Source organism: Pieris napi, chromosome 10 (genome assembly GCF_905475465.1).
Source record: "Pieris napi chromosome 10, ilPieNapi1.2, whole genome shotgun sequence".
NCBI lineage: Eukaryota > Metazoa > Arthropoda > Insecta > Lepidoptera > Pieridae > Pieris > Pieris napi.
In genome coordinates, this window is record NC_062243.1 from 7,200,221 (window position 1) to 7,224,004 (window position 23,784).

Here is a 23,784-nt window from a genome sequence, read left to right on the forward strand (position 1 = left end):
ACATAAACTAAAATATATCATTAAAAGGAGTCCCTTTAGGCAAGGTTCCGAAGATACTGGCAGCGTTCCCCCTTTGAATTGCTAGACTAATTCTTTGTCCAATATTTATAATAATAATTATTGTTTTAAATATAATTAATTCCCTTAATTATATTTATAACAATAATTATTATTATTGCAAATAATATGACTGTGCCTACACTTGTGAATAATTCTCAGTTTCACATTAAAGTGAACATTTTGTACATACCTAACCTGACGGTAAGTATATGTATTCAAGTGAACAGGGAAAATAATTATTTCTTATACTTGTTTTTACATATGAATATGCATATTTTGTCGTTAATGAAGCTAGAATAATTGTGGCGTTATAAAACATTTTTTACGATGTAAAAAAAAAACAAAATTGGTGTATTTTTTTTATTATATTTTTATAATAAATTACTAGAGATAGTAATTTTAGACTTTTGCAACATAGAATAATGAATATTAATTCATTCGTCCAGGCTATTCTTGACATTTACCTCCACCAAAACGTTCTGCCCCTTATAGAAAATACTAGGGCACGGAACAGTCTGATTTTGGTTTGAATACCAATTTCTTCCAGATATATAACCATAGTAATTGTCAATATTAAATAAAACTCACAATTGATTAAAACTAAATATATATTTATTTTTATAAAGTAATTTGCACATTACACAATTTTTTTCAATGAAATCTTCTTAGCCAATGATTCAATACAAAACAATAAGATTCTGTCCTCTTAACGTAAAAATGAAAGTACGTAATTTCTTAACATATTCTTACGGTACATTAATTATTTTTGAAAAGTTAAACCACACCCCACAAAGACCTTAAAATTTTGTATATTTTCTGTATCTTAATTTGCGACTTGCACCTGTTTTCTGTTATATAAAAATATTAATAACGTGAAATACTTATAATCTAAATTGACAACCTATGAAACGGTCACGTTAGACTTAATACTAAAAAAATAATCTATTCAATGTAATATTAATTTAGTAGATTACATCTACGGATTGCCTCGCTATGTGAACTCCAACTTTGTACTTTGTTCACTGAATGTGTGGAAGCAAGTATGTATGGCAGTGCACTCTTGCGTCTCAATAATATAAGTGGAAATTTAAACCAAGTGATGTATTATTTAGTCAGCTTTGATTGTTAATAAGGCACGATAACTGCACGATAGGTGGTTTAATAAATTGCAGAAAAATTTATATTCATATGAAATAAGGCATATTGTGTCTACAAAGCAATGAAAAACTTGTGAAACCAACTACCGTGGCAATGTCACGTCGCTTGTGCAAATAGAACACCGTTAAATTTTCCATCACTCACAAAGCTTGGGAGATATTCCATCCAAATGTCGGCTTAATAGTTGCTTATCATATTATAAATAAAGTGACGAAGTAAGAGGCGGAGGGAGAAAGTAGGAATATTTTTATTTATTTTCTTTTTCAGTATTTTAAGCCAATTTAGGAAACTTCTAAGATAATGAGCACATTCGGACCAAAAAGCTTCCGAAGCTTTGTAAATATTGAATTAAATTCATAGAGCTTCTGACTTATGGCAATTCTATTAACACACAAGTTTAATATCTAAAACACCTAATGATGAGGCACCTAACGTAATAATTATTTGCTCATGGCTGTTTACATTATACGGCAATTCTCTTCACCCTCACGAATTTCACCCAACTGTAAATAAAAAATAATTTTTAATAACAATAATTGTTAATGATTTTTTCTAGGGTATTCCATTTTTGGGTATATATTTATGATAATTCTTATGTAATAAACATTTTAAATTAGCTTTAGAAAGCCATGAATTAAATAAATTTGTCATTAATATTTAGCGTTTCGATTGTGATTGGTCTACATCATCTCTCCAATACGTGTCATTACTTTCGTTGGACACTATAACAAATGAACAGTTGCCGTTGGTACACATCCGTGATTCAAACGCAGGACTTCGGGGTTGAATGCCTAGGCCGACACTGCTGTTATAATGTATGTTGTGAGGTATTTAGCTGAAGATTATTATTACTTACTCCTTCACGTCGGGGAAACTTATGTGCGAGCTCACGGTGTCTTTGCGCGCTTGTGCTTATTTGCCGCCGCTGTCTCTCGGACACGGCTATCTCCTGTGGATATTAATAACATTTATAGTCTATTTTTGACGTGACAACGTCTTATAATTCGATGGAGCCGGCTGCACGCACGAAAAAACATGACTCTTGCGGCGTTACCTCGCTCTGAGGCGTTCCATTTAAAATTGACATAATTGTATTTATGCGTACAAATAAATGTAACTTGATCATTTCAATTGTGATTTCCATTTACCTCCTTCTCTATATCCATACAAAATACCTATCAAATAAATATTTTTGTTTTTTTGAAAAATGCAACCATCACATCAATATTTTTTTAAGACGTTGTAACGTTCAACTATCGTCAGTAAACCGACTTTACAGACAACCGATTTTATAATTTTTGACGTGACAACGTCTTATAATTCGATGGAGCCGGCTGCACGCACGAAAAAAACATGACTCATGCGGCGTTACCTCCCTCTGAGGCGTTACCTCGCTCTGAGGCGTTCCATTTAAAATTGACATAATTGTATTTATGCGTACAAATAAATGTAACTTGATCAATGCAATTGTGATTTCCATTTACCTTTCTTCTCTATATACATACAAAATGTCTATCAAACAAATAAAATTAAAATTTTCTTTTGATTATTTTTCCGACCCAAATATCGGCCAATAGAATTGCACCATTCGACGTCACGTGGTACAACCTACATGGTATTATACTGAAAATTTTTTGTGAAAATTTTCTCTGGTCGTTGCTTCAAGAAAAGTATTAAGTAGTTGTTTTATTCATTATGAAATTCTTATTTGTTAACTGTACATTTCGTCTCATGGTGCAATTGTATTGGCCGACATTTGGGTCGGAAAAATAATCCCCCGAATACCACACGAGCTTCAAAATTATCGGGCATTTCCCTCAAGGTTCCCTGCAAACAAATATAGTCGTCATGACGACTATATTAATTGTTTGCAATGAACCTATCGGGAAATATCCGATAATTTTGAAGCTCTTGTGGTATTATAAGTGAAAATTCAACCATTCCATCAGTATTTTCTTATGACGTGGTCACGTTCAACTATCGTCAGTAAACCGACTTTACAGACAACCGATTTTTTTTTTAATAAAGAAATTTATTGTTTAAGTTAATCACGTATCAAGTATTACGACCGTTACTTGAAGTCTCTACCAGGTTCCTAACCTATACAGATTAATCTAAGCTGTAATGCCACAGATGATCAGTTACGTGGATTATTCGCGCTGGTCTTATAATATCTACTTTACGTAGTGTGTATTTACATAATAAGAAAAATGCATTGATTGAATTGATTGATTAGTTTGTGATAGACAACTATAACAAATGAACCTATTTTAAAGAATTTCGTCAATACGATTAACTTTACAAGCAATATTTTGACGTGACAACGTCTTATAATTCGATGGAGCCAGCTGCACGCACGAAAAAACATGACTCATGCGGCGTTACCTCGCTCTGAGGCGTTACCTCGATCTGAGGCGTTACCTCGCTCTGAGGCGTTACCTCGCTATGAGGCGTTCCATTTAAAATTGACATAATTGTATTTATGCGTACAAATAAATGTAACTTGGTCAATTCAATTGTGATTTCCTTTTACCTCCTTCTCTTTATCCATACAAAATACCTATCAAACAAATAAAATTTATTTTTTTTTTGAAAAATGCAACCATCCCATCAATATTTTTTATGACTACTATCTACTACTACTAACTATCGTCAGTAAACCGACTTTACAGACAACCGATTTTTTTATGACGTTGTCACGTTCAACTATCGTTAGTAAACCGACTTTACAGAGAACCGATTTTTTTTTATATAATAGGGGGGCAAACCAGCTTGCGGGATGACCAAAAAGGGCAGTCTACGCAGCCCATAGACACCCATTTTTAGTGGGTGCGTTGCCGGCCTTATGTACCAGCGGAGCATAAATGCAAATATTGCATGAAATTTTAAAACCATTTGAGAGTTAAGTTGTGTTGAATTGAAGAATGAAGTCCATTGCGGAAGACTAGATGGAAAGAAATGGGCATTCATAAGTGTACACAGTTGTGAATAAATGAATAATTAAATAAGCATCTCACCTCTTGTTCAGTATTGAGCAACACGGTGGTGAATGTGAATGAAACACGACGAACCACTTCTGTCCCTTCATGACAATGGCCTTGGGTGGTTCGTGGTCAGCGCCAACGTCTGCAGACCAAACGGTGGTGATTGCACCAGGCTCCAACTTCACGGTACGGTGGAACTTGAATAGGGTCTCTTGGTCACCGGCTTTACGCAATATTTGGTAGCCGCCGAGGCTTAGTTCCTGTGAATAGATTTTTATAATTCATAATTAACAGCACAAGTTTAATTTGAACGAATATATATTGTATGATAATAAATTTGAAAGAAATTTCCATACTTAAAACTTTAATTTTGTGTTTGTTTTTTGAGACGATAATTTTTTATTGTCACTAATATTATTTTTCAACTAGAATAAGTACCATTCTTTGAATAAAAAATGGTCAATATACAGATTTCGTTTATACTAGAATGTAGATATGTTTTCAAAGAAATTGATATATTCCAGACTATACCTTCTTTCCCTTGTTCCGAATCTTGACGAAGCTACCATCGGGGCAGGCTTCGGCGACTTCCAGGTCTCCCTTAGCACTGGAGGTAACACTGAAGTCCTGAAGGCTCCTTTCCTCGCTCTCATCGAGCAGAGTGCGCTTACGTGCGGCGCGAAGGGGCGTGGCACGTCGTCCCGGAGTCATTCGTCCGCTCCCGCTAACGCTTGCGCTTGCGCTCATGGAGGCGCGAGATTCGCGGCCCGGCGACTGGGATGTCAGGTTCAACCTTAAATAATTAATAACTCTTTATTATATCTGATTTAATTTGCTTATATATATACCACCATTACAGCAATGTTTCAATTTTAACCATTCAGCAAAAATCTGTAACGGTAAACAAAAATGTTCAATTTGTGGAGGTGAGCACTTATATAAGGAATGCGACAAGCCAACTGAAATATGTTGTGTTAATTGCAGCGGACCTCATCTAGCTATTTCAAAAGTATGTCCAATTAAAATGAAGAAAATTATGGAAAAAAAGACTAAAATTACTTATGCAAGTGCTACCTTAACTAAACAAATAAATGACAATGACTTTCCACCACTACCAACATCGAAAACACCTGTATATAATTCTGTAAATAATCCTGTAAATACACATATAGATAATGTAAATAAACAACAAGACATTAAAAATCAAATTGTCTCTAACAATGATGTACTTAAGGCCCTTGTACAGACATTGGTGGAGCTAGGCAATAAGGGTGATAATTCACCTACTACAGTGAAAACAATTAGGGATATCTTAATTAAAAATCTAAAATAATGGATCTAGGTCCTACACAGTCTAAGCTACGTATTGCTCAATACAACATTCAAAGTGCCAATAGTAAAAAACCCCTGCTCATTCAATTCTTGAAACAACAAAACATTGATATATGCCTACTTAACGAAACGTGGTTCAAAGATAACACATTTAAAATACCAGGTTACAATATTTATAATAAGAATTCAAAACATAGTCATAATGGTGTGGCAATATTAATTAAACCATACCTCAAGTACAATATTATTATTAACACTAGATTCTATGAGGACATTCAAACTGCTGCTCTGAATCTATCAACAGTAAGCGGTAATTTGACTGTTCTTTGTGTTTACTGTCCACCTACTAGTCGTCATATCAGATTAAATAGATTACATAGTATAATTAATAATCTTCCAAAACCAATATTTGTAAGTGGTGACTTTAATGCTCACCATATAGCATTTGGTTGTTTATCTAGTAAGAGTCGAGGCCACAGCTTATTTAATATTATTGATGACTTAGATTTATGCATTTTGAATGATGGTAGTTCTACAACTGTCAACCAACCCAGACGAAATCCTTCTGCTATTGGTGTTAGCTTCATCAGTGCTATTCTTGCATCTATGTGTGAATAGTCTGTACATGACAATGCTATGGGAAGTTATCATTACCCTACAATAACAGAAATATCCTTAACTATTGATAAATATCACATTGGTTCACCTCTTTCCAGAACAGTTGTTCATTCTTTAGGGAATGACTGGGCCGGTAAATGAAACTCTTTAGACTTCTTGTACAAACTTGTTTAATATGGACCTTTCGCTAGTCAAGTACAAAGAGAAGTGATGGCGCACGTCGCCCCACCTTACAATTATTATTACGCGAAAATGCGCCTGATATAAATATTGCGCAATGTCGCAACAACAGTTTTCAATAATTTTATCATAAATTTTGATGACCCTATATTAACTTATAGTGCTTTCTGCTCTTGTTTGGATACATTAAAAACTATGACAATACCTAAATTTCAAAATCAAACAGTTTCAAAAGTAGATTGCCCACACCCTGGTGGAATGATAATTTTGTGAACCAAGTGTCATTGCATCTTATGACTTACTTACTTGACTTAATGTCCTATAACCCCTAGTTGGGGCAGAGGGCGTCCACAGTGAGTCTCCATCGCGTTCTGTCTTGAGCCTCGTATTTTACCTCACTCCAAGTCTTTCCGGCTCTCTTTGCCTCGTCTGCGACTGTACGGCGCCAGGTTTGCTTGGGACGGCCACGTTTCCGCTTTCCTTGCGGGTTCCAATCAAGCGCCTGCTTGGGAATATGATTGGGATCCCTTCGGAGTGTATGGCCTATCCAATTCCACTTGCGTCGTTTGATCTGCTGGCTGATCGGGGTTTCTCGGCAGCGCTCCCAAAGTTGCTCGTTAGAGATTTTTTCAGGCCAGTAGATGCCCAGAATACGGCGAAGACAGCGGTTGACGAAGACTTGGAGTCGGTGCGAGATGTCTTTGGTGACCTTCCACGTTTCACACCCATAGAGCAGCACAGACTTGACGTTGGATCCGAATATTTTAAACTTGATTCGACGCGTCAACATCCGTGACTGCCATACAGGCCGAAGTTGTGCAAAGGTTGCTCGGGCCTTGGCAATGCGTGAAGCGATGTCCTCTTCTGTACCTCCAGTTTCAGACACGACGCTTCCGAGGTAAACAAACTTTTGAACGCTTTCTACGTCCTCTACACCCATCCGCAATGGGGTGCGGTTCTCAACTCCAACACGCATTTCTTTCGTTTTCCGGGTGTTGATTTTGAGTCCCGCAATTCCCGCCTCGCGTTCATTGCATCTTATAATGCTTTAAAATTTTATAGAAATGTACCATCCATAGAGAATTATATTAACTATAAAAGAAAGGATGCACAGAAAAAAGAACAATAGCAGAGCAACCAAAAAATTGGTTGGAATAATCTAATTAATACTTTCAGTAGAACAACACCCATTAGTAAGATTTGGAATTTACTTAAAATGTTTAAACGTGTTAAAACTGGCCATACGTCATGTAGAGATTTCATGTGAATTCATTCCAACCTTTTTATTTAAGTGAGACTAGTAACCTAAATTTTTACTTGAAACCTTTACTTGGTCAGAATTTGCAATAAGTTTACAATCTAGATGTAATACAACACCTGGTATGGATGACTACCCTTATCTATTGATTAAAAATTTGGATGAATCGACTCAAAAAATATTTCTAGACATTCTCAATCTTCTTTGGTTTAACAACTATATTCCACAGGCATGGAAAACACAGTGTGTTATTCCAATACTTAAACCAGACAAAGCACCAGAACTTGCTAGCTCATATAGACCATAATCCTTATCTTCATGTCTTGGCTTTAGACGAGGGCGAATCTGTGCTGATAGTTTCATCTCTTTAATATCTGATCTGAAACATGGGAAGGAAAATAATTTACAAACTGTTTGTATATTCCTTGATGTTCAAGGTGCCTTTAACAATATAGATCCTGGTATGCTTGTGAAAGTTATGTCAGGGCTGGCAATACCGGGACAACTCTGTAAATGGATATATAACTTTTTAAATGAAAGGACAGTGTATGTAAAACACAATAATATATTATATGGTCCAAAATCTGCCTCGAGAGGCACAATACAAGCATGCACACCTTATCCCCTTTATTGTATAATATTTACACTTGTGAAATTTCCAACTCTTAGACAATGTAAACAATAATGTAAATATTTTACAATTTGCTGATGACATCGTTTTGTACAGTAGTAATTATAATTTTAAGTAGCAATAGACAGTATTAATGTAGCTTGATCCCAATTGTTTTATTATTATAATGACGTTTTACATTTAAAAATGAACCCATCCAAGAGCAATGTTGGTCATTTTGATTATTGCTCCTTAGCTTATTTAAATAGTCCACATGTATATAAACTTGATTTATTACAGAACAAGGCTTTGAGAATAATATCTGGTGCAATGTGCTCAACTCCCATAAGGGCCATGGAAGTTGAGCAAAAGTTATGCCATTAAAATTAAGACGACTCTTGCACACAGGTACTGTCTCAAATTACTATCTTCTAATAATATGCAAAAAGTTAAAAAGATTGCACCATACCTAGACATTACTCCTTCTTCATTATTAACTGGAATAACTCTTCTCAATAAATATACACCACCTTTGTCCATAATATATCTGGAAATAAATAATAAGAATAAAAATAGCAGAAAACAGTCCCTTTGGCCATGTTACTTTAGCAGATATCACTCCATTTCACATTCAGTAAATATTATCTCGAGTACAATTAATAATAATTCTGATATGATGCAATTCTTGTCACAAAATATTAGATATTACACTATATATGTCAACATAAAATTGTAAAAACCGTTAGATTGTAATCTATCTCGCGAGATTGTAAACTGTCGAAAAATTGTGAACTCAACGTACTGCTTACAATTTAACGTATTATTATTCGGTAGATTATAATCTATCGAAGTGAAATCGTCATATTGTGAAACGGTATGCACCTCGCGCGCTGATTTATAATAATACATAACTTCAATCCGGTTAAACAGTTTTTTCTTTAATACGTTAAATTGTAAGCAGTACCTTGAGTTCACAATCTTTCGACAGTTTATAATCTCGCGAGATAGATTACAATCTAACGGTTTTTACAATTTTACGTTAACATCTATACTGATGGCAGCAAAGGAAATATTCACGTTCATGCAGTCTTTTATGATTCAAATGCCAAGTTTTCCCAAAGCTTTGTTTTGAATAGATCTTGTTCCATTTTTACTGCAGAGGCTTATGCCGTTTATCAGGCGGTAATGGCCGATTTACACGTATTAAGTTGACTAAAAGTTTACTAAATTTTAACTAAATTTTAAGTGACTTAACCCGTGTATAGGTATGTTATCTAAAGCTGGCGGCTTCAACACATTTACACTTTGTGCTTGTGTAGTGTCTGTGAATAAGCGCGAGACATGATGTCAAACTGAAATACAATCACAAATACATCATGAAAAGACTGTCCGTCTTCTCGCGCTCGGTCAAGCTTATGAGTATAAAAGAGACAGTTATTGTTTTTCTTTTGCTACTGTTTATGTTGATCTTTACTGTTTGATATTATTATTATTTTATACATGTTGATCTTTTTTCAAACATTACCAGGGCAATCTCGTGAAATGGTGCACAATGTTTTTAATTATTATAAGCATCTGAATAAAAACAGTTTAATGAAAAAATGTTTAATTTGACATCAGATGCGACTGGGGTTTCTAAGAGGAGTATTGAAAGAATAGTTAGTGAAGTAAAAGTGAAGTGTGTTGAGCTAGATGGAGCTTGTGTCGAAAAATGAAAAATTATTTACACAAACTACTCTTATATGTTCTTGGTCGGGCTTAGAACTTTTGGATCCACCCTCGTATGCACATAATATTTATAGGTATTTGACACATTTTTATTAATTTACAACCCACCCAACCTTACTAAAACCAGAGTGGACTTAAATGTATAGCATGGCAAAAAAAACATATTTTGAAACATACTGTATGTGAAATTGCATTAGTGTGAGTACTGTGAACCCGCCAGCTTTCGATAACCGACCTATAAGGCTGATTTACACGTATTAAGTTGCCAAGTCTTAACTAAATTTTAACTAAATTTCAAGTGACTTAATTTTATGTAACCGTTTACACGTAAAAATACTAAATAATTAGTTAAACTCATTTATTCGCTCAAGATGGACGACCACAGAACAAAATATTATAAGATTTTCTCTTCCTGATTGGGGATTTACTGTATTGTATGCTCCAATACATGATTGTGAAGGTTCTGGGGACTCAACGTAATACGTATTAGAAGAAGGCGAAGGAGTAAAACGGCTACTATTATTCATTGGCGAAGGGGTTCTACTACTGTTCATTAATTGTTGTATACGCATATCGGACAAATAGTTTTGGATATGTTTTTGAGCTTCCAGCGCCGAAAGCATAGCTTTGCAATCACTCCGCCAGCTTATGCTTATCACTTAAATTTAACTAAATTTTGCCTATCCAAACGTGTCAAGTTATTAGCCACGCCCACCAACTTAACCGAAAAATAGACAAAATTCTATTCTACCTTGTTTAGTTGCAACTAAATTTTAACTTGCAACTTCTTACTAAATTCACTGTTTACACGGGTTAAGTCACTTAAAATTAAGTTAATATTTAGTAAATTTTTAGTCAACTTAATACGTGTAAATCGGCCATAAGCTGGCGGAGTGATTGCAACGTAGTTCCTACTTAATTTATAAATAAAAATCTTTCGAAAATGTTGAAGTGGACGGAAGACACGACAATAAAGTTCATTGAAGAATACATAAAGTACGATTGTTTGTGGAATATTAAAAGCTTAAATTACAGAAATAAGCAAGCAAAACAACATCGTCTTGCCGCTATAGCGTCAGCCATGGCGATTGCAAATTTTGGTGTTAAAGAAGTTGAAACAAAAATAAAGAGTATTAAGGCGGAAACATACTACTAAAACGCGACGCGACGTGTCGTGTCGACACCCGATGTCCATCGTGCACTTTACCAACGCGCGACACCACGACACGCTTGCAAATTCAGAAGTCATTTAGCTGATTTTTTCCCCGCGCAATGTGCCAGCAAGTTTTTACCAATTTGAGGTTCAGATTCCTGAGCGATTCCGGAGCGCTATTGTGCACACCTGGATGATGTTATTTTTAATAAATAAATTTCCCAGATGTCTATTTTAATTGAAATAAAAAAATATTTTTCTAATAAACTGAATTGATACGCAGGTTATTTGTATTAAACTAACAACATCCTAACTCCCTGTTTTTGTCCTTGTATTGACGTAATCTCATGTCATATAAAACAGAATATTGTTTCACCAACTCAATTAATTGTTCGTCGTTCATTTCGCCAAATAAATCCAAAAAATATATCTAAGTATATAAATTGACATTCGTGTCAAAAACTCGAAAGACTGACGCATGACGTCATCATCACAACATCCACAACACGCCGATCCAAATCGATTGGATGTTACCGCGTGTGATAACATGGCGTGTTGTCCATGTGCATCTGACCATATTAAATATATGGGATTGATAAGTACTGACATGCGTCGGATGGCGTGGTGTAGCGTCGCGTTTTGGTAGTATGTTTCCGCCTTTAGATCAACATATTCGCAAGAATTGAAAAAAATTTGGGGTTGCGGGGGGTGAGGAGGGGGGAGGGGTAATCACCCCCCACAAATTTTGCGCGCCGGAAACAAAAATTTAAAAACGTAAAAAGTAACGGCTTTTTAACGGATATTTTGCACTTTATCACTGTTCACACAGGTTATTTTAAAAAAATATTAATATACTAACCTAAGATGACGATCGTCCAAGGACCCATCGTCCTCAAACGCCGGTCTATCAAGCGTAGTGCTTGTAGACGGTTCAGGTTAAGTACCACACCCATGACCGAAATCTAAAAATGATCGCAAGAAATCAGTGTCTAGTATGTATATAAAGCCAAGTTTTAAAAAAAATGCTAATAAAATAACGCACATTCACGCAAAAATAAAAAAACCTAAAAAGTAACGGCTTTTTAACTGATATTTAGCGCTTGACCACTGTGAACAAACACTGTTCTTGCAAAATCCACATTCGAAATGGCCGATTGCGTTTATAAAATGAATAGGGATGTGAAAAATAATCTATTGATGTGCCTCCGGAAAACATACAGCATTGTATAATGAAGAAGCAATGTATACTTAGCCATGAAGTGCGATACATACCGAGTGAAATAGTTCCGCTTAGATAGAATAGATGGCGCTGTAATCGCCTCAACTTCATACTTATCTTAACCAGCTAGGACGGTGTTATTTCCACAGTCATAGCGTTGTGTACTTTCGCCGCGTGCGGTCGAAACCGAAACAACTCAATAACGACTTAAAACCTTATAGTCTTTCTTAGTGTTAATTATTAGCAAAACGCATTATTTTACATCACAATTGCGTAATGGACTCACGATGCCGATAAGGCCGCCGCCGGGGCCGATCAGGCAAGTAGTCTAAAAAAGTGTCGAGCAAGGTCGCGAACAATACACAGAGGACTCCACGTGCACCAGCAGCGCGTCTGATAGCGACTCGGAGCGCGAGGGACCGCCACGAAAGAAAAGGAAACGAGTAGCACAGGTAACGGTCGATCCCATGATCGACGCGTTAAATAATCAGGTGAGTTTCCTCACAAATTTTATAATGCATCAACGATATTATGTACCAAATGTCAACGCCAGTGCGTCCAATGACGAGGGTACCCACTGACCGACCAACTACTATAGCCATTTTTTATTAATCCGTCGACCCGAAAATCGAAATCTCTGGGCTTGGTCACAAATATTGATCACAAATATTGATGATAAAAGATTCTTAAGAAAGCCGATAAAAATGAAAAAAAATACAAAATAAATATATAAAAATATAATAATATAAAAATATAATAATATATTAAGCTTTTAAAACTCCTATGTCAAAGGGAATTACTACAATCTGGATTACAAAAAATCATAAACTGGACTCGTAATAACCCAACGGAATTAAAACCCGCGATTAAATCTTTTCACAAAAATATCCTATATTGTTGGTAATGAATCACCTTCTTACAAATTGCATGAACAAACCCTGCAAAATGTATACGGAAAACGAGCGGAATGTATAGAAACTAGGCGTAAAAGATTAATAAGTAAGATTTCGGACAAAAGTATTCAAACTGCGCTTAGTAATATACCTCCTAGCGAGGAATTTTTATTTGACAAAAGTAAGCTCGCGTCCCTAATACAATCCCTCGGTGGGCCGCAATTCTGGTTATCTCCGCCGCAACCTTCAAGAGTAAGAGCTTTTTAAACCTAGATACAAAGAATAGTAAGCGTCTACATCCAAATACAGACACCAGGCACAAAATGGAAAAAATAATTTTCGTAATACCCACCTAAAACAAAAAACGATGCGAACGTTTAACAGAAAAATCGATAGTCATAAACAACTTTAAAACTACCCGTTATCTAACAATGACGGAAAAAAATTACTATCCAACATAATTCAAGGATTCCGCATACCTCTGTACAAGAAACCGCTTTGTTAATGCCAATAAATCGAATAGTAAGTCAATACGCAACCGAACCGTCACCTACGACATCGCAGATAATCATAGAACTCCTGAATCAAGCAAGGTATCCTACAAACAGTTCTCACCAAAACCCCCAGTTTTATATCCAAAATGGTTCTTCGCAGGAAAAGCAACGGCACGATGCGTTCTGTTGTAGATTTGCGAGAACTAAACCGATTCGTAAAGACAAAACATTTTCGGTTGATCACCCACGGCTTAGTCCCAGACTTTCTCCAACCAGGGGACTGGATGATAAATAGATTTATCACAAGCCTATTTCCATCTACCGGCAGCGAGATCACACCGACCTTTCTTAAGGCTCAGCTAAAAAGGGCAGTTATACGAAAACATGACTTGCCTTCCTTTTGGGCTAGCGTCAGTACCACACCTTTTCTCTGCAGTATCATGTTGGGTCGCGGAGACCTTACGTGCGAAGGGATGTCGAGTGCTAGTCTTCCTAGACGACTACCTTCTGGTCAACCAAGACCACTCCAAGTTAAATTCTCAGGCCGCGGAGGCCGTGAGACACTTGGAACACCCGCCAAGTTAGATTCTCAGGCCGCGGAGGCCGTGAGACACTTGGAACAACTAGGTTGGAAAATCAATTACCAAAAAATCCGTATTGGTACCAACCCAAAATTTAGAATACCTTGGAATTCGCTGGAATACTATGGTCAATGTGATGTCGCTACCCAAGGTAAAAATACAGCGCAAAAACCATAGTTATGCGTTGTATTCGCGAGTTACAAAGCTTTGCTAGGGCAAGTAAACTTCGCAAACTTTCAAACTAAACTCGTGCCCCGCGGGAGGCTTCACTGTCGCCAGGTACAGATCTTTCTGCGACAATTCAACAAGATCCGACCCCGTCGAGGTCAACTGCTGCCTCAGATTGTAGGGCAGGAACTGATGTGGTGGCTCGGAGCTACTCATCAGACGACGCCTATACACAAAGAACCTGCAACCCACTTCCTAGCGACGGACGCCTCGTATTGGGGTTGGGGGGGGGGGGGTCACATTTAGACAGAAACCTTGTCAGGAAAATGGTCATACCAATAGAAAACGTGGCACTGCAACAAAAAGGACTTATATGCAGTGATAGCCGCAATAAAAATAAATGTAAAAATATTACAAAACACACACGTGTTACTACAATCGGACAAATGAAACTCTGATTGCATACATTCAAACAGAAGGAGGAACGAAATCGATAGGGTTACTTACACTAACCTTCAAACTATTGCACCTGACGGACAAATTCAACATAACTCTGTCGGTACATTACCTACCAGGGTGATCATAGCAGACAGATTATAAAGGGGAAAAAAGGCTGCGTAGTGGCACCTTCCTCCTCTAGCATGGGTGTTTCCCCCTCCAAGTCTGTTACCCTGAGTTTTAGCACACCTAAACCGGGCGACGGGAACCTATCTGATAGTTGCTTCAGATTGGCCGCAAGGTTTCTGGCTGCAGGACCTGAAATCCAGGTCTCTAGATCACCCCCACGAAATTCAATACCTATCGCAGACACTCCTAGATACGACAATTACACTGTCTCCTCCACAAATACAAGCATGGACCCTAAAAGTTTGGGAAATTGGGGGTGGGGTGCCCAAATAAAAGACTGGTCCACACTGGAAAAAGATTTACTTTTGAAGAGTTGGTCACTACACCTGTCCACTTATTTACCCGCAATCAAAAGAGGGCTGTCATGGTGTGACAACTCTCAAGTGAACCCAAAATCCCCTCAAACAGCCGATATTGCAAAAAAAATTAATATCACTTTTTCTAAAAGAAAATTTATTTATTTATTTATTTAATTATAAGTAATCTTACAGCTAACATACATAATATTACAAAACAAACACTTAGACAGTACAGAAAGCCAAAACAGGAATTTATCCTATCAACCATCCTTGTTCGCAAATCGGCAATTTTAACTTTTTGCGGTCCCCATGTAGAACAACAAACACTTTCAAATTTTATTATTAAACACATCCTCAGAGTATTAGGAGTAGCTAAACCAAAAGTCGTGAAATCATCCGTCACGTGGGACCCGCGAATAGTGCTAGACTGGCTTTCTTCCAACCCTCCTAGGGACACTTTATTCGATACAGCTCGCAGAACAGCCACAGTATTGCATTTAGCATTGGGCCGCAGGGGTTCACTTTATTAGAAATTACTGACGAGCAATTCGTGGATGATGGTGGTAACATTTATTTAACACCGGTATTCGAATCTAAGACAGACACTCAAGACGCCAGTCAACATGGAAACTTTCTAAACACCACGATAAAACATATGCCTTATCACTTTAGTGAGACTTCAGTTAGTCCTGACCACTCATTGGTCTAGTGGTTAGTACCCCTGACTGCGAATCCATGGGTCCCAGGTTCGATTCCCGGCTGGGACGAACATTGATGTGATGAGCATTTGGTGTTGTGCTTGGGTCTTAGGTGTTTAAATATGTAATTATATGTCTATCTTTCTATAATAGCAAAGCATAAGCTTAGCATGGGACTAGGTCAATTGGTGTGAACTGTCTTTAAAAAAAAAAAAAATATTGCTTTGAGTAACAGGTACAACAAGATCTCAAGTAAAAAATCTAAACAATATTTTTTTATCCATCAACAGCAAAATAATTAGGTCGAAAATCAACCAATAGATGAAATTTTTTATTACACGGGGTAATCGGAAATCTTCAAATACATAGATTCTTTAATCATTACTGCCGCGAGATAGACTCTCGTAGAGAAAACTCACCACTCTTTCTTTAATACATTTGCACCATCGTAATTATAGAAATACCTTGTTGTTATGATAGGAAGTTTATATTATTATGTTAATTGTACATCTAAATCAGATGAGTATATAGTTACTAGTAACTGTAGTTATATTTATACCGTAACTAAGAATAATAATTGCTAAATACTTATGCTTTGATTAAGAATAATGGCAAGTAAATAAAATAGTTATATAAACAATAACGGCTTTAGCTAAAGCCCGGTCCTTAATTCTTCATAATCATCATAGCGTTGTGTTTTATATTGTACTATATACATCCACCAGCAGATAACAAACACGTCTTCATTATACAATGCTGTATGTTTTCCGGAGGCACATCAATATGACGGTTTTACATAACAACAAAACCGATATTATGTGCCGAGAAGGAAAACATACAGCATTGTAGGAAGCTCTTTCTGGTGAAGACTCTATGACTGTGGAAATGACACCGTCCTAGCTGGTTAAGATAAGTATGAAGTTGAGGCGATTACAGCGCCATCTATTCTATCTAAGCGGAACTATTTCACTCGGTATGTATCGCACTTCATGGCTAAGTATACATTGCTTCTTCATTATACAATGCTGTATGTTTTCCTTCTCGGCACATAATATCGGTTTTATTGTTATGTAAAACCGTCATATTCTGTGAAAGTGAAAATCGATTTTAAATCCGATTTTGTATTTGATTTCGAGTTTCAGTTGAACAGTTATTTAAAAAAAATATTAATATATGGTTAGTATATTAATATTTATATAACCTTATATTTATATAACCGATCTAAATAATATTTGTTTTTTTGGACAACTCCGATCTAAATAATATTTGTTTATTCAAGCCTCGACTTCTCGGCGACCAAATATTCATATAATAACCTAACCTAACCCATCTAAATAATATTTGTTTTTTTGGACAGCTCCGGCGCTACGGGAAATGCAGCCCCTCCACCCTTGCGTACCAAAGCACAGGCATGCCTGTGCTTTGTTACAACGGGTGCGGGCTGCTATTCCACCGCGCCTCCGAGTATTTATATACACTCTAGGGGTAAGGCAGACAAGACCACGTGGATAGTGGGGTGCTCTGATTCGGTTTTAGGTACTTTTTGAATAATTTAAAAATTTTCGGAACCATACACTACTTGAAACATGAAGTTAATGTAATGTATATACATTTGACAAGTAATGATTAAATTATGTTCAACTATAAAATTAACAAATAAGGAAATAATCGATTCGATTAGGTTCAACTTTAAAAATAACAAATGAGAAAATAATCGATCCGATTAATTTACCGACAATGTCACATCACTTATAACCAATTAGAAAACGAGAATGACACATCACTTAAAACCAATAGAAATCGAGAATGTCACATCTCTTATAACCAATAGAAAAGTAGTTAGATAATGGCGGATTGTTTATAAATTTCAATACATTTCACAAAACTTAAAATTTTTTTTAAATACTTTGACGCATTTAAAATCACTTGGAGGTGTTCCAATCAAGGGTCTCCGAGACTCCTGCATAATCAGTATCATCAAATTCCAACGCATTGATTTGCGTTTTCCAATTACAGAGCATTATGCGACTCAGTGCCGCACAATGCCGCACAATGCTGAAGCTTAATTGGAACGTGAATTAGTTATCAAATGCATCAGCAGAGTGTGCTAAGTCAGTGTTGAAAAAAAAAAATGTTCTGAATAGAGTTAGCAACCTCATTAATGTATAAATAATGTGGTTAACAATAATAATTGGTTGAAAACTTTTTACGCTTATTTTAATAATCAAATTATTTCATTAACATTTTTTTACTGAAATAAGAGAAAATCTTTAAAGAATATAAGGTTTTAACAAGCTAAATTAACAATAAAATATATAGTTTCATGTAAGAAGTTTACATCATTTACGTTTTGAGTAATTTTTTAAAAATGATTTCTAAAAAAATTATATACTTTTTCAAAACCATTGCAATGTTTACAAGAGTATAATCCTGTAAAATAAATTTGATTATAAAAAAGTAACTATTTATACCTTTATCCATACTTATATTTATTTTTTTTAGCAGTTTGAATTAACTTTAATTATTTTCAAAATCTACGACGAAACAAATTTTTCAACAATAAATAATATTTACTAACGAAAATTTCGATAAATGCCAACTTAAAGAAAAACACTGGTCAATTTTCTGTAACTGTGTTGGTATTTATTGCGAGAAGCACGCGAGAGCACTCGTTTTGGGAGTGCTCAATTGTGCGAAGCGTTGCTGTAGTTGGAACATTCAACGTTGAGCATTATGCCGCACAATGCGCTCTAGTGATGTAATTGGAAAACGCACACATATTCCAAATAAGTCATGACTTAAAGGTCTATGTTACCAGGTCATAAAATTTAAAAAAAAAAGTAATCAGTTACATTTTGTAATTTTACTAATTAGTGATTTGTATATTGTAAGTTTTCTTGGTACTAACTAGATGCACAGCAAATGATCAATTAATATGCCTAAGCCGATTTGTGTTCAATGCAGTACCAATGATTCTTTATTATGGCGTAGCGCAGAAAATGGTCAGATATGCAACGAATGTCATTTAGCTAATGCAGCAAGTAAGGAAATGGAACTAACAACAAATATAAAAACAGAGATTGAAGATAAAAAAGATGACAAGGAAGATATGGACAGCAGGAATGGTAAGAGTGATGGAGATTCTACGCCAGCAAAAGCCACTGGAAAAGGTACACGGAAAAGTACTCGTGCTACTAGATACAAATCAAAAACTCCTGGTCCAACACCTGCAAAGCCCTTTGCACCGCGAGGCCGTGGGCGCAGAAGTATTTTTAAGAGACAGCCTCTAAAAGCACCCACTGCAACGGCTACTGTTGTTACAAGTGATTCTATTTTTTATAAGGTACTCTATTTTTATTTGTCAAATGCTTAAACTTTTAAGCATTTAATTGTAAGATTCAGATTTTTTATTTATGCTCTGTGTTGTTGCTCAATTCTTCAGTAATGCTAATTAATTTATTTTATTAAACCTAAGTAAAGTCTCACTTTGCAAGCAATGAATTTTGAATAAAAACAATGCTAATATAGTTACAACAGAAAAAAGATATGATGGCCAACTAGGTTGTGGTAATTTAAAAAAAAAATATTTCATGCTTAAAATATATCTTGCAATATAGGTAATCTATGTAATGATTCCAAAGCTTTACATGAATCCTTTAATACTACAGTATTTGTGAAAAAAAAACAAATTTATTCCTGTTATTGGAGAAGTTATTATTATACAAATTTTGTTTCAAATTAAATTTTTTTAGGGATCATACATGCAAGTGGGTGATATTGTGTCTATGCTTGACGTAATGGGTGGGACATATTATGCTCAAATCAGAGGATTCCTTACAGATCAGTATTGTGAAAAAAGTGCTGTTGTAACCTGGCTCTTGCCAACTAAAGCAAGTCCACCCCCAGAAAAGGGTTTTGATCCAGCAACCTATATTATAGGTAAATGTTGTATAATAGAGCATAAATTGAATATCTTACATAATATAATTGATTTAAGCGCATACATTTAAAGTAATTAGTGTATGCAAAGTGGTTCATGCATGGGTTTATTTGAATAACACTTGATCATAATATGGTTTGATAAAAATTGTCAGGAAACCAGTATGCCTCACTCAACTTTCTTCTTTAGTCCAAAAAAATCAAAAACTTGTGTCAGGAACAGAAGGCTGATATTGAAATGTGTCTGCCTTATGCCTTATCAGGGGGGTTGTAAGACTTCTAACAAGATTATATAAAAATGGCAAAAGTCGTTAGTAGCCCTAACTGTAGGAAACATGTTATTAAAGTTGACATGATTAGGTGGTAAGTTAGAGAAAGCATAAAAGCTATTTAATTCCTTTAGTTAGCATTTTTTATTTTTTCTACAGGTGTCTTTACTAAGACATCATGGAACATTACAATCTAGCCTAACTTAGGGCTAATAAGTATTTTAACTCTAACCTGGTTTACTAATAAGGATTTTTACATAAGAAAGTGTCCACTACACTATCACTACTTACAGTCTCTATTAAAGGGAAGACACTCTGTTCTTGTGTTCTAATAGAGTTAAATTACATTAAAATATAAGGCTATACAAATGTAACACTCCTTTTAATGTAAGGGCAAACTTTTTCAGGTCCAGAAGAAGATTTGCCCCGTAAGTTGGACTACATGGAGTTTGTAATGCATGCACCATCTGACTATTACAAAGCCAGCAATAGTCCATACCCATTAACAGAAAATGAATTAAATAACTATTCAGGATTTATATGGACTACATTAGATCCAAAAGAGAAAACTTAAGTTTAATATAAATTAATTAATAACTTATGTAAGTGAAAATAAATGCATAAAACAAATGTTTTACATCTATGGCAACCCTATCAGTGTAAGGTAAATTATAATTATTCTTACTTAAAGAAATTAGTAGGTAACTTTTGCAATTCAAATTGCATTTATAAGTATAATACATCCAGAACAGAACTTCAGTGTGGTGTTCCACAGGGGTCTGTCTTAGGCCTACACCCGTGGAACATTGGTATTAACCAATGTTCCACGGGTGTAGAACGGATTACTGTTTCCTTTATGGCTCACTACTGCAAGGTGTTAGCCTAATATCAATATATTTATTTGGAGTATTGGCTCCAAATCGCCTTCGCGAAATCAGAGGCGGTCTGTTTTCACGGTTCAAGACGAGCTTTTCTGCTGAGGGTACAAATGGTTGTAAAATAAAAAAAAATAAAAAATATGTTTATTATAGAACATAAGATACCGGTATCACTTATTCCACGTCATGAATTTGAAACTGTAGGCATCCCTACTCATCGGCAAAGAAGACAGAGGGTGTAGGCCGAGAGAAAAAGCCGGCGTAAAAACCTATCGGTACTCTTTTAAAATAGCAAAAACATCAAACAACACTTATTTTAAAACAAATATCGCAAATTAATTGGATGTAGCCTGTCTAGCACTAGTCCCAGGCCCTTTTATCAACTAGATAATCGTTAACTTAATAGTAAGCCTTTTTCTGTTCGGAAATACTTCAGTGGGCAGCTGGTTCCACATAGTGGTTGTGCGCGGCAAAAACTGCCTTGAAAAACCCTCAGTTGTGGAACGGCCGACGTTGAGGTGATACGGGTGGAATTTCGTATCCTGCTCGACGTCGGATGATGAAACTCAGCTGCAGGTATTAATCCGAACAACTCCTCTGAACACTCCATGGTAAATGCGGTAGAAGATGCAGAGTGACCCCACATCTCTACGCAATGCCAAAGGATCAAGCCGCTCGGAGAGGGATTGGTCGTCGACGATTCGAACCGCTCTTCGTTGTATACGGTCAAGTGGAAGGAGCTGGTACTAAGGAGCCCCCGCCCAAAGGTGAAAACAGTACTACATGAGGGGCCGAATTTGCGCTTTATACCGTTATACTACTACTAGTACTGTTCTGATGGAGTTAGAAAATATAGAAAAGGCAAACAACAAACTAATACTAAAGATTTACTATGCACTGGACTGACAAACAGGGTTACCCTCCAGTGGATAAAAAAACACAGCATCTCGGCACACCATCATTGTCGAAGCTCGTCGACTGCTGATAATGAGTGGATCCGGAATGCTTTTACCCCCTCCATCCCTTGCAAGTGTGAACCTGGATAGGACAAATGTTAACAGTACTTCAAAATCACCGTTGGTCGCAAAATGCGTCTATGATTGGATTGGACTGGACTTGACTTGCATTATAGAGGATTGTGGCTACAAGTTAGCAGATTGTGTTGGCATGCGGAAATTTAACTTTTATATTTTCTTACTTAACAGTTAAAAATTGGCCGCTAGCAGAAGGTGGGCCATGCTTTCAATAAACGATTCTCGCTTCAGGTAAGGTTGAGGGTAACACTCAACAGAACCTGTTAGGTTAGGCGTGCCATTTACTGAATATAGTTAATGTCAATTGTCATTTGTCAGTTACAACTGCACTGACTGTCGCCTGACGATTGAACTTTCAACTTATGAACCAGAAGTCAGAACTCACAACTCAGATGATTGCGCTGTTTTTAATTTTTATAAATAATTAAATATTAATCTTGCGAATAGAAATTCCAAATAAAAATGAGTCGCAAAGAAGCTCTTTCTTCTTTTATTCAACAAATACATGGGCGTCCCGTTGTTGTGAAATTAAACAGCGGTGTCGACTATAGAGGTAAAAATTTACAGAAATTATTAAGGTTATGTTTACAATAAAAGTTTATCGTTATTATTTATTACTCAGGTTCGATAAAGAAGCGTTGCACAATTTAAAAAGTTTTGCTTATAAGTTTTGATTATTATGGTTTTAATATCGTATTTGTATATTTAATATAGTGATATTTGTACAAGGTAAAATTTATTTCTCATACGATTTCAGTGAGAGCTACGTTTACAGAATAAATAAAATAAATATGAAAAAAATGAATGCAACTCTTGTTAATTTGGTCAGTGTTAAACTGAATATATTGGTTACTTTATTGCTTTTAAATTTTTTATTAAGGCTCATTTATTCTGTGAAATAACATTTTTTACAAAAAATATACACATACTTTCATTAATACATATTTAAATACAAAACTATAATATATATATATGTATATACTAGATATAGTTTCTCTTAAAGAGTAAACTATTTCACCAACTCTCTCCATCTCTCTATCCTGAGCATATTTCTGCCAATCTTCCCCTAACCTAACTTCAAGCTGGTGTCAGCCTTCAGTGCAAGAGGACGACCATCCAGGGCAATTCATCCAGCTATTGTTACTGATGCAAGCTGTGACCTGCTCACTTGTGCCTCAATATTTTTTTTATTTCTTACCTTGTCCTAGTTTTAGTACACTATCCCTTTCTTTTACATTAATCTTTTATTTATTTTATTTATTTATTTAATTATAAGTAATCTTACAGCTAACATACAAAATATTATTATAGGAGTTCTTGCCTGTCTGGACGGTTACATGAATATTGCTTTGGAACAAACAGAGGAATATGTGAATGGACAGCTCAAAAACAAATATGGTGATGCATTTATAAGGGGAAATAATGTGCTGTATATTAGCACATCAAAAAGAAGAATGTAATTAGTTTTAAGTATCATTAAACAAGTCACATAAGTAACTAACTTTTCATCATTAAAATATTTCTATATTACATAAATAATTAATGTATAAATTAAATTAGATATTTTTTTATTCTTGGACACCAAGCAGGACAAGTTTGTGAAG

At 35.6% G+C, this 23,784-nt stretch overlaps 3 protein-coding genes across 5 annotated transcripts; 2 read left to right on the top strand and 1 right to left on the bottom strand.

Annotated features, from left to right (window-relative positions):
* Positions 1-650: 650 nt before the first annotated feature.
* LOC125053066 (lamin Dm0-like) lies at positions 651-12,246 on the bottom strand. 2 transcript variants are annotated; one of them, XR_007117527.1, is made up of 7 exons: positions 12,124-12,246; positions 11,941-12,043; positions 8,670-8,747; positions 4,734-4,995; positions 4,236-4,462; positions 2,075-2,167; positions 651-1,721 (listed from the first exon to the last, which is right to left on the bottom strand). XR_007117527.1 is itself a non-coding variant. In XM_047654264.1 (5 exons), exons 1-4 carry the CDS (start codon positions 8,675-8,677, stop codon positions 2,161-2,163), a joined length of 504 nt encoding a protein of 167 aa, XP_047510220.1. In that variant the 5' UTR covers positions 8,678-8,692; the 3' UTR covers positions 651-1,721; positions 2,075-2,160. The 2 variants fall into 2 exon arrangements, 1 of the variants encoding a protein (XP_047510220.1); XM_047654264.1 differs by lacking the exons at positions 11,941-12,043; positions 12,124-12,246 and having other exon boundaries at positions 8,670-8,692.
* A 6,540-nt stretch (positions 12,247-18,786) lies between these two features.
* On the top strand, positions 18,787-20,898 carry LOC125053307 (GATA zinc finger domain-containing protein 1). Of its 2 annotated transcripts, XM_047654627.1 has the most exons (4): positions 18,787-18,949; positions 18,990-19,403; positions 19,813-19,999; positions 20,676-20,898. In XM_047654627.1, exons 2-4 carry the CDS (start codon positions 18,996-18,998, stop codon positions 20,840-20,842), a joined length of 762 nt encoding a protein of 253 aa, XP_047510583.1. In that variant the 5' UTR covers positions 18,787-18,949; positions 18,990-18,995; the 3' UTR covers positions 20,843-20,898. The 2 variants fall into 2 exon arrangements, with proteins under 2 accessions (XP_047510583.1, XP_047510582.1); XM_047654626.1 differs by having other exon boundaries at positions 18,791-19,403.
* A 1,631-nt stretch (positions 20,899-22,529) lies between these two features.
* Positions 22,530-23,677, top strand: LOC125053166 (U6 snRNA-associated Sm-like protein LSm6). The gene is made up of 2 exons (XM_047654396.1): positions 22,530-22,733; positions 23,492-23,677. The coding sequence occupies exons 1-2, from the start codon at positions 22,643-22,645 to the stop codon at positions 23,638-23,640; spliced, it is 240 nt and encodes a 79-aa protein (XP_047510352.1). The 5' UTR covers positions 22,530-22,642; the 3' UTR covers positions 23,641-23,677.
* The last annotated feature ends 107 nt before the right edge of the window (positions 23,678-23,784 follow it).

What these genes read in the sequence shown, in the direction of transcription:
- LOC125053307 (XM_047654627.1), top strand. Translation starts at nt 18,996, where the DNA reads ATGCCTAAGCCGATTTGTGTTCAATGCAGTACCAATGATTCTTTATTA. An exon ending in GTGATTCTATTTTTTATAAG is followed by an intron (nt 19,404 to 19,812) that starts GTACTCTATTTT and finishes AAATTTTTTTAG; the next exon opens with GGATCATACATGCAAGTGGG. An exon ending in TCCAGCAACCTATATTATAG is followed by an intron (nt 20,000 to 20,675) that starts GTAAATGTTGTA and finishes AAACTTTTTCAG; the next exon opens with GTCCAGAAGAAGATTTGCCC.
- LOC125053166 (XM_047654396.1), top strand. Translation starts at nt 22,643, where the DNA reads ATGAGTCGCAAAGAAGCTCTTTCTTCTTTTATTCAACAAATACATGGG. An exon ending in CAGCGGTGTCGACTATAGAG is followed by an intron (nt 22,734 to 23,491) that starts GTAAAAATTTAC and finishes ATATTATTATAG; the next exon opens with GAGTTCTTGCCTGTCTGGAC.
- LOC125053066 (XM_047654264.1), bottom strand. An exon ending in TTCGGAACAAGGGAAAGAAG is followed by an intron (nt 4,463 to 4,733) that starts GTATAGTCTGGA and finishes ATCTATTCACAG; the next exon opens with GAACTAAGCCTCGGCGGCTA.